The 10826-nt window shown below is 48.4% G+C and overlaps 2 protein-coding genes across 2 annotated transcripts; one reads left to right on the top strand and one right to left on the bottom strand.

Annotated features, from left to right (window-relative positions):
• Positions 1–4340: 4340 nt before the first annotated feature.
• Positions 4341–4972, bottom strand: L228DRAFT_129839 (hypothetical protein). The gene has a single exon (XM_018329097.1). The coding sequence runs from the start codon at positions 4844–4846 to the stop codon at positions 4484–4486; it is 363 nt and encodes a 120-aa protein (XP_018188168.1). The 5' UTR covers positions 4847–4972; the 3' UTR covers positions 4341–4483.
• Positions 4973–6320: 1348 nt separating this feature from the next.
• L228DRAFT_129834 (hypothetical protein) lies at positions 6321–8142 on the top strand. Its single transcript, XM_018329096.1, has 4 exons — positions 6321–6704; positions 6826–7024; positions 7110–7577; positions 7631–8142. Exons 1-4 carry the CDS (start codon positions 6591–6593, stop codon positions 7912–7914), a joined length of 1065 nt encoding a protein of 354 aa, XP_018188167.1. The 5' UTR covers positions 6321–6590; the 3' UTR covers positions 7915–8142.
• Positions 8143–10826: the final 2684 nt, after the last annotated feature.

The following is a 10826-nucleotide window of genomic DNA, read 5'->3' as shown; positions in this document are numbered from 1 at the left end:
TTTTTTTTTTGCAATTGAAATTAGTCGTTCGAAAGTGGATCTGCATCTACACAGTATCTTGATACTCCTATTTGCTTCCCCCGGAGCGAGCGAACGATCCTGGTCCGAGCGTAGACGACCGGCGACCCCAGCGGGAGACCTTGCACTGGTCGGCGCAGTGGAAGAAACTCAGCCTGAAGGCGGCAGAGCTAGGGCAACTTTTTAAATTGACTTGGTAGAGCATTGTTCTCGGCTTCCCATCAGTTCGACTATCTTTTGAGGTTGCGCTCCGAACAGTTTGTCAAGGTGATGAAATGCCAGACAGGATACTGCACGACCTGTTTCAAAACTTTGCAATGCCACTCTTCAAGCATCCGGGTAGACTGCTTGACCGAGCGGCTGGGTTCTTTCCTTTTTGCTTGACGCCTTTGTTACTTAGCGGACCAGCTGAACGCCTTCCGAACCATCCCCCCGTGCGCCTCGTTGTGGTGATAAAGTTAATTTCAGCAGGGGAAATCATATTGAGCAGCGATAAAATGGCGGCACCCAGGATTGTTGGACATGCAAGATATATATGCAATAGTAGAGATGAGAAGCGGTCAGAGGCGGGAGAGGCTGGAAAATATTTACATCTTTTTATTATAACCCGAGATGGACTCCTCACCCCCACTCGCTGAACAGAAATCTCAGTGTTTCACTCATTGGCAAACAGTCCTATATCGCTTGCAATTGGAAGTTCCTAAATGCTTTCGCGGTCTTTGCCGCTTAACCATCACCTCAATCTGTTGATCCCGGCTCCCAAGCAGTCATCTTGACGGTTTAATGATAAAACTGATGGAAGTGCAAGGAAGCCTAGAATCGAGGAATACGAGTAATGTGAGTCCTGGACACGACGGAGATTTCTATCGAAACTCTCAAAAGGTTTTTTTTTTGGTGATGCAAAATTTTCAATTTGTAAAATTAACAGGTATGATCTTGGAGAGCCTGTTTGGGGGATGTTGTAGGCGGGAGGGTTTTGTAAAGGCACGCATTAAGTGTTAAGCCAGCGGGCCGTAGATGCATTAAAGGCTATCTACCCTTGGTGCAGCTGGATGTAGAGCAGGCAATGCGGGCTATGGGCAGATGACCTAGGTATGGAACAATGATAAAAAGCAAAAATGGGACATACATAGGTAGTGCATGACGGCTGAGTCCCTCCATCCCGCTTCCGTCCCATATATTGGTATGACTCGTGCTCGAAGGGCTATCTTCCGCAACAGTGCATACCCCAGTCACGGGTGTGCTGGCCACTTTGTGAACTTACTGATTGATCATTCTTTCGCCTACAGTGATTCAGCGAATGACCAGCCTGCTTACGCGAAGAGACATGATTTGATACACCGAGAGGGAGGGCGCACCTATAACGTATACCTGTACAGGAGAAACATGGCGATGTGCATAAAGAGATCGACAAGCCGCATGTTCAAGCGTCAGTCAACAAGGATTCAGTCGGTGAAAGGCAGGTTGAGCATCTAATTCTGCCGCATGCAAGACGTTGAAGCGGACCAAACGGTCGCCAGCAGTACTGAAGCTGTCCTCGGATTGAATTTTCGGTACTAGGATAGGATCGTTGATGTGCCTTTCACTGAAACGCTTCAAGTTTCTGGTTGTCATGAGCTATCACCGAATCCACTCGAAGAAAAAATAGAAAAGGGACAGCTAGGTAGTTTTACGAGCAAAATTCCAGAAAGTTTGATGGCCTTCTCCGGTGTTGAATTTCTACCTTACTGTTAGCCTTGTGCGACGATGACCATCCAGTTAGACCAGTTGATAGTTGGCTGGACGAATCTGCCATGCGCCTCAAAACCCCTCTATGTTGGCCAGAACAGAAGGGACGCCGCTCTTTTAAAGCGGTACTTTGGTTATCCAAGATCACAACCATGGCAAATCAAGGTCTGCTCTTGTCTGCTCCAGTGCATGTGCCACGCGAAACCGATATTTATATTCCTATTATCCTCCACGACTAAGCTATTACCAGGAAAAACTACGAATAGTTCATAGAGGAAGTTATGATAAGACTTAGGATTAGCCACCAACAAGCTCGTAAGAAATGTCGAGGCCCAATTATATTGGTATTCTTCCCTCCCCGTTTGAGTGTTTTGTGAATGAATTGGTAGGAGAAAAGAATGTACATTTCAAGGCCTTCAGAAGTCTTCATATGCGCGTGCACTTTGGCAAACTAAACCCAACGCACGGGGCCAGATCTGTCATGGTCGCAGATGAAAATGATGATGATGTAGACAGCAAAGATATGGCGAATTTTCTTCCAGTGTGGCCAGGTTGTACTGCACTTGGGATAATGATACGCCCCGAGGCTGCTCTCGGATGAAAGAACCGCGCGCTTTTGAATTGCGTTTCATCCTTGCGCCGGACCAGGCGAAGGCTGGGGGGAAACGGAGCTCGATTGTGCGGCGGGACCCTGACAAGCCTGTAAACTTATTGACACTATTGGTCAATTCACTACAACAATGGTTTTACTCAGCGGTCAAAAGCCTTCGACACATGACTCTCTATTCGTGATGCGCTGCAACTAGCATCAGGTTGCATGGTGCCGGCATCGCCCATCCATTGATGACTGGCTTTCTTCCCAGCACGCTTTGTCGGATCGGCCATGACGACGTAGCCTGACAGGGCCTTGGCTCATGCACGTCAGTCGGGAAGTGGAGAATTGGAAATCGATGGGGAATGAACTTGTCCACTGGGGTCGGCTGTTTTGACCCTTCCGAGCCCTAGAGAGTAAAATGCAGCCCGGAAGGAAAGTGCACTAGATCGATAGAGTTTGGATCGATCCGCGGTAGCAGTGTTATCGATGACCAAAATTGGATAGCTGACTTGGGAGGACAGTCCTCGTACCGGAGTGAGGGTCCTGGCCCCTGAATTGTCAAATGAGCAAAGGTCGTTAGTTGGTCCAACGCACTCATGCATTGACTTGGGTATTGACGTATCCACAAAGCATCTCGTCGCGAATAATAATCCAGACTAATGATCGAGGGAAGGATCAATGCAGGCCAATCTGTTGGTGCCTTTAGCGTCGATGAGGGCGTTGAATCCGATGTCCCGATCTTTTGTCTCCTCTTCCTTCCTTTCCGGCTTGTATGTCCCACACCAGTTGTGCCCCCGACCTGGCCCTTCTCACCTCTCTGATGCCTCGAATTGGGTGATCGTCACTGTTCATTACAACAATCGCTTCACAGAGCTACTTGGCCCCCGGAACATTTTCTGGATACTTCTATCCCTGAAGTAATCCTGGCCATCAAAGACTTCGAGACCGACTTGATTCAGGAGGACTCTGGTCTTGATACGGTATGACGTGCATGCGCTTGCCAATTTACTGAAACGTACGGAGTAGGTAAGGTATCTACCTACCTTAGGTACCTAGGTAGGTAGACTGGTAGGCCCGGTAGGTACCCTACGCGCTTCGTTTCTAATACTATTAAATGCCTTAAGTTAGCTGATAACAAACGCAATTTGTTTCACCGACCGCACAGAAATATCTCCGACATGCCGGGGTCTTCCAAGAAGATGTGGGCACACACATATTTTTCTTTCTTGTGGATCATTGACTGGGTCCCTGTTCTGGGGCCAAAGCTTCCTATAACCAGCGATCTTCTTCAATTTGGAAATACTCCAACCCCAGCTCAACGGACCACCGTTTAGCTACAGTTTCCATTATTTAACGCTTCTAAACGGTTTCAGTCGTTCAACGTCCCGCTCCACTTTTTTAAATGCTTGGTGCCTGTCCTTCAATTGCCCCATTTCCTTGCAGAGAGAAAATCCTCAAGCCGTTGGACTGAAGGGATTTACCGCCATGTTATGCCCCAGTAGTCCGTAGACTACACATCCGTATCTGTAGGTATGGTGATCTGTGGCCAAACCTTGACTTTTCAGCACATTGGACGGTGCTTCAATCTCTTTTTTCCTAGAAGAAAGGCTGAATGCTCAGCAGGTGGAGCTTTACTTGAATTGGAACCCCAACGATTACCTCAGTATGATCACGAAGCACTTCAAGAGTTTTACCTACCATTTCGCTCAACCATGGGAATCTTCTTCCTGCGGCCTCCCTCATCCCCCCGCTTCATCTGCTCGTCTATATTTTCCACTTCTTTCTCACGCTCGGACCCCTTGTCTGTCCATCTTCCAAACTTCCATAACTTTAACCGTTCTACATTTGTACTGTAATTCAGGACCTCGCTCGACGTGAACCCTCCTGCGTCTACCGGGCGCATCAGGCGATCTCGGCTCGTCCAGTCTTGACGCCCACCGTCCTGACACTCCATGGCACCTTATTCGAGCTACGGTACCGTGTTCCGCCCGTAGTAGCTAGCTGGGTCCTCCAGCTTTAGTTCCACGCGTCTCCCTGTTGTTCTTACCACTTAGTCCATCTTGCTAGTGTCCGTCTTGCCATCCCAAAAGATCCCAGGAGGCGAAATACCCAGACCCAGAAACAAAACGAGACCTAGACCGATCAGGCCCTAGAAATAATCTCCTCTTCCTTCTCCATATGGGCGAACCGACTTGATTCTCGGCCCCCTGCGCTCGAAGTCGCATGTACGAAATTACGGGAAAATATCTCTGTACCAAGCATACAGGACAGACTGTACTTTTCTTCTTCCCTCCAGACGTTTCTGAACCAGCTGCATCGGCGGGTCCCCGTCCTTCGTCTCCAAGTAACCCCAGGAGCTATGGTCAGTGAGACGAGCCCTGAGCTCTGGGGGTACTGATCTCCTTGCACCCTGTTTATGTAGTCTCTCCCGTTTCCCCCTCTCATTCTCGCGCATACCTTCCGCTCCCCCACCATCTGCCTGTCACCCCCCCGGTTTAGTCCCATGCTCGTTGCGTATCCTTGGATGAGAAAATACCTTGTCTATTCGGCACCTTTTGCGTAGAACATGCGGATCCCTGCTACTACCGATCTTTTTCTCGACAGTAGTAGTTGTGCGCCCGCTCTGCGGACTGTTTAATCTCGATAATTTATCATATTGGTACCCCAGTATGATGACGGCGTGTCCAAGGCCTTATATCTGCCTCGACAGCCTGCTGGGTTGATCTGTCCATCTTTAACCTTCTCTTCTGATAATTCCCTTGATAGCCTCTTTCGAGCGGCCTGAGAGTCGCTTTCTTTCAACTCTGCCCCAAGTTCTGGTAGCCTTTAATCGACCAGTCCTCAGACTGGCACCATCTGGCCCTTGTACTCGGTTTCTTCGCGTCTACAGTAGGGAGTGCCGCTCGGTCCTCCAACCACTACCAGTCTGCTTCTTATCCTCCACCTCACCAACCTGACGCTTTTCAGCGTTCAGTCTGACCTAACTTTTCCAACTGAGCACCTTCAGTCCAACACACTTACAGCTTGGCGACTCTCCTTACCCTGCGACGCAAACCTCGCCGTCTGAGTTCGCGATCCGTGCGAGGTTTGAAGAAAGTGACTTAGTTCAAGCCCCATTCCACCTCGGTCATCGCAGGCAACGGACCCATTCTCGACGTTGTGGACATTCAAATTGTCTTTTTATTCTTTAATTTGGACATCCTAACACCACCTTCTGCAAGCGACGACAACTGACAAGGACCCATTTTGATCGATTCAACTACTCGTTCACTTTGTACGGCGTATACTCGATATTTTTGCGAAATTTTCGTTGATCAAGGGCTCTTTCGGCTGTCTTCCAGGAACAAGGAACAGAGCATCATCTCTACGAACCACGTGCGCTTCTCAGCATCGTGAGTAATTCAGCAGCCTTTGTTCGCTGCCTCTTCCGGTAAGCACTAGTCTCTGTTCTTCATTTGCTCCTCAATCTGTCTTTTATTTCCGTTGCCCACTATCTTTTACCTGTCTTGTTTGCCACAACACTTGTCTTCTTCTCGTGTGGGTGTGACATTCGCACCATGCGATCTCTTCCCCGCCCGACCCTTTCCCCACAGGGGTGACGTACGGGTATCTGGCGTTGCCCTAGTCTTGACGGAGAATCTACCGATCTAGGGAAGAGAGGGAGAGGACTCAAAAGGCCAGGGCCGATCGGCTGCTTCTCACGTCTCATCCCGTCCGCTGAGAGGATCCATTTCGGACTCCTGCAAAGTGGAGACTGAGAACGTCGATCTGACTAAGGAGCTTTGGGCCATTCATTTACTAAAGCGTCGCACCCGTGGGCCATAGCCGTACGTACCTTGCGGACTGCGGCTCGTCTTTCTGGGGAATATCGGGGCGAGAGCGCCGGTGTCTCGCTAAATCCTCCCCAGCGGGTATTCAGGGATGTCGAGGGCCAAGGCCCATGTCTTTGCTTCCATTAGACTGACATGCCAGTTAATCTAGTCCCGAACTCAAAAGGTCGCCTTCCCATGTTCCATGGTTTGGTCCTTCGTGGATGGCCAAACTTCTCCTAGTTGTCTGTGATTCTCGTCTTGCCTGAAGATTGTTAACCACTCCGACTGCTCATTTGCCAAATTCCCCCGCTGGGTTTCCTGGACCCTTTTATGTTCTAACTCTTTCTCCAGTCCTTTCGCGCGGCCGTCTTATCCTTTTATGAGCGTTGCTTTAATATTTTAGAATTGTTGCCTCTTGCAATCTACTTTTTCCCGCCATGGTTCGCCATCTTTCAGGCGCGTCCTCTAAATTGAATGGGGAGCATGACCTGCCTGTGCCATCAGTGGCACACAATCACTACGCCAGGCCTTTGCAAAATCGTTTCCCACTGGTACGTATTCGCCCCCCGGTTCGTGTGCAGTGCCTCTTCCATTACTATATCACTCGTTGAATAATCTGTTCCCTGTTGGAAGAGCTGCCTGTTGGAAGAGCTGACGGGAATTTATATTTAGAGCATCTCGAAAGCCCTCAAGGATGAGTGCAACGTCCATCACAAGGCATTTGCCATGATGTTGATCGATGAGCGGGGCCAACTGAGAACACACGTTTCACCCATGCTCGAACGGCATGGTAAGATCATATTTCCTCGCGAGGCCCGAGAGCGTTTTGAGCAGATCGTCAATCAGCAGCTCGCCGATGGCGGACCAAGAGGTGGGTTTCCATTATGGCTCATTGCTACTTGTGAATTACCCGTAACGAGCTGCTAACCCAAATTTTAAAGTTCCCAAGAAGACAGTGCAAGATGATAAGTTTCCAAGTTTTCTCGACAACTATCGATCTGAAAGTCCACCGTTACTTCACGGACATTCGTCCAAGCGCTCGGAGGTGAGCAAAGGGGTCATCGTGGAGAGACAATCTAGGCCGGCAAAACGTCGCAAATCAAGCGCGACCCATTTCAGAGAGGTCCGATGGGGACCAGCGGACGACAGTGATTCACCTGTAGACAGCGACTCGGTCGGGCGATCAGACGAGATCATGTGCGAGCAGATTGAAGTGGGAGATACCAAGGCGTTAGACGAATACTATGATAGCCGCTTCAAGCAATTTCAGCAGCTAAATTGCAAAGCTGTCGCGAAAGCCTGGATCAAGGTTATCGAGCCCAAAAAGCAGACTAATTGGCCGTACAAAGACAGTGAGACTAATGGTCCGCCGTGGTGGCCCAAAGACTGTCGTCATCGAGAGCCAGATCATTTGAAAAAACCAGGTTCGTCATGACTGAAGCGTCATTGTCTTACCAGAAATGCTAATGGCCGGCAGAGCGACTGAAGCTTCTTATGACGATGCTGCGGCTATGGAAAACCGATACGTCCAAGAATATCACGGTCAGCAAACTACAAGCATCCACAAATGAAATCATCAACACCATCAAGCCTCCCGAGAAGCGGCCAATATTGGATGAGATATATCGAGTTGCTAAGGAAGAAGAGCGATACGTCCGTGGAGAAATAGGTATAGTTTTCAGGAGGCCAAAGCCACTGCCAAATCAGAAGGCTTATCATTATAGATGCCGATACCCTCATCTCTGTGATGCCGTCCGATAAAGCCGTGAAAAGCCCCAGAGAGCGAAATCCCTCTACCGATACAGAAGAGATAGCTTTGCCAAGCAACGGTAGTTTTGAGGGACCGGAAGCCGCTGCCTCACGTCAGGATATTGCCGCGCACATGGTGTCTCCGATTAATCAATTAGCGTTGCCGCGCAGTCGCTCAGACCAGCACTCAGTGGCGTCAACCTCCCCAGCATCCCTGTCTAACGGCCCAGAGTTTTACCAAGTCGTTCCCCGTCAAGTAGCAGAGCCACACCGTGCCTCTATGACTCCTTGTGATTATCAGCAACAATATCCGAATTCGATGCCAATAGAGGATTCCATTGCTTATATGGAAAGCTCAGGAATTCAATTGCAACCTGGTATGAGCTACCTGCCTCGAGGAACTACGTTTGCACCTCCAAACCCTGGTGGTCCTGCTTTGCGAGACCGAGCTTATCCTCAAAGTACAAATGCTCAAACTAGCCTCTATCAACAATGGCCGTCTCCCTCAATTAATGGTGCCATCAGTGGGCAACTTTCGTACACGTATAGCCCGGTGCATGGCACCACATCGAATCAACCACTCTGTTCCGCAACCTTTCAGCTGCCTCATCCGCCACCACACTCACAGGGCGCACTTCCACCGATGGTGCAGCAGCCGGCGCCACAAGCACCATTACCCGATCTGCTCGGAGCAAGGGTACAACCACCTTACGATGGCCATGTGCAAGGTGCGTCATTTCGCACTGGGTCATTAAGCCATCCTCACGGGCTTCCGGGACACGGTTACGATCTGCTCCAAGACGAAATGCAACGAAATTATCTTCAGCTTAACGCGAATGATTCGCTCAGCAAATAAGAAAATCACCATTTTTAAGCTACGGATTGATGACGAAATGACATATGATACGACCTTTTAACGCCTTTTCTTCCAAAGATATCGTTTTATGCAACCTTGCTTGGACGAATTTTTTGCATCGCATAAACCTGGCTTTAATATATTTTGTCCTCTCATGAATCGCGCCACTTGACATTGCCTTTCTGGCACTCTACACCTATATCCTAAATAAATGATCAAAATATCTCAGCGGTCTTTTGGGACTTTCGGTACCTTTTCGGTTCTTTTTTTTATATTCTTGATCTCTAAGCGTACAGCGAGCTCATTCTTGTTGAAATTTCGGTTGGCTGCCTGTCGTCTTCTGTTTTTATCAAGCTATTTTCATTCGTGCATGGTGGTATTCTCTCTGCACTCCCTGCGCATGCCTTGATTTTGTTCCCCCTGATAGCATCCGTTCCTAATAGGGTGGGTGTTGGCTTTGAGTGTGGTGGAAGGGAAAAGGAAAATTACATTTTTGTTTCTGCAATTAGTTATAGAGAAGCATAGCGAAAGGGATGGGCGGTCTTCTTCTTTTCGATTGGGAGGATGAATATTTGCAATCAAAGAGGAACACCTCATCGGCTTTTTTCAACTAGCAGTATTACTTATTTTCTTTCGGTTTTTCTGATTCTTCTGTTGCCTGCCTCTCCCTAAAGCGTTTCATGATGAAGGCTTGAGGATGCGGTACTCTGATATGTTGTATTTCAGGAGACATTTTGGGAAGGCAACACAGCAACATATGCGAAAAGCAATGAATGGCGACTCCTCTTGTGAGCATTGAAACATCATTTCCTCTCATTATGGTTCGTGAATTTTTTCGGACATTTCATAGATATGAGATTGTTCTGCATATTATTTAAAGCCTACTTGTGCAAAAGGCAAATAAAACGGACCAAATAGGTGCAATAGATTCACAGGCAAAGGTGTTCTTGTTATCAAGAGTAATATGATGACTTTGTTGACCAACACTGTTGTAGAGGGTCCATGAGGCACGGCTCCCGCTTGCCGCAGCCTTGCGCACCATACTACTGCACGGAGGTACAGTAATACTCCCCGTAGTTGTACTTTCGTACTTCAGTAGCTCCCCACCCCAGTCTGACGAGAAGCTTGCAGAGTCGCGTTTCAACTTGCAGACGATTTCGTGACAAGACGAGGGTCTACTATCGACTCTATTTTTTTTTCGACTGGATATTCCACACTCGCGGTGGTTGACCATCTTGTCGGAGTGCTAAAAACGTATATGGCAAAAACATAGCCGTTATCGCTTCCAGTGAGGCTGACCAGACACAATCGTATCGACGTGGTTGGTTCAGTTACCTCTGTTGTGGAAGGACACGCCACAAAACAAGCACAACACGATTCTTTCAAGACAAATAACGGAGAGATCAACTATTATCCACCCTCCAATTTACTCTGATTTACGGGCCTTCTACATTTGGAAGAGATTCAGTCATCCACCAGTGACGCGGTGGCTCTCATATCCGTTTTCGTCGTTCATCAGTGGAGACCCCGAAAGATCGCGCCCTTGCAATCGCCTTTTGCACATTATTCCACTTTTGTCAACCAGAAGAGTGCCTGTGTACGACACTTCTCTAGCTTACGATCGCGATACTGGACCGGCCGGCATTGCGCTGGTTCTTGCCATTCGCGACAGCGTTGAAAATCCAAGTTGTAAAACAACCATCGCTGGCACTCGACCATCTATCGCACGGCATCTACGTTGAATTCATTGAGCCTATTGGACGCGGCACGACTCTCAAGAAACAGATTTATATCATTGGACAACAGTTTCTATTCTACTTCAAGAAATTGATTTGGCGCCGACTTGAAACGGCTCTGTTGTTCGGCTACAGATGCTGACAGAACCATTAGGTTTACATTGTAGAGTCTAATCTTTACTACCAAGTCTCATTAGTCTCATCAAACCAGCAATGAATTTCTTTGTCTGGCATGATCAAGTAGTAACCACCTGATTTGATAGTGTCTAGCACAGCGCTCGAGGAACAACATTCCGCATGGTTCTCGGCACACTACTTAGATAAAACAGCGC

This window comes from Xylona heveae (assembly GCF_001619985.1).
Source record: "Xylona heveae TC161 unplaced genomic scaffold L228scaffold_5, whole genome shotgun sequence".
Taxonomy (NCBI): domain Eukaryota; kingdom Fungi; phylum Ascomycota; class Xylonomycetes; order Xylonales; family Xylonaceae; genus Xylona; species Xylona heveae.
This window is presented reverse-complemented; position numbering and strand designations above follow the sequence as displayed.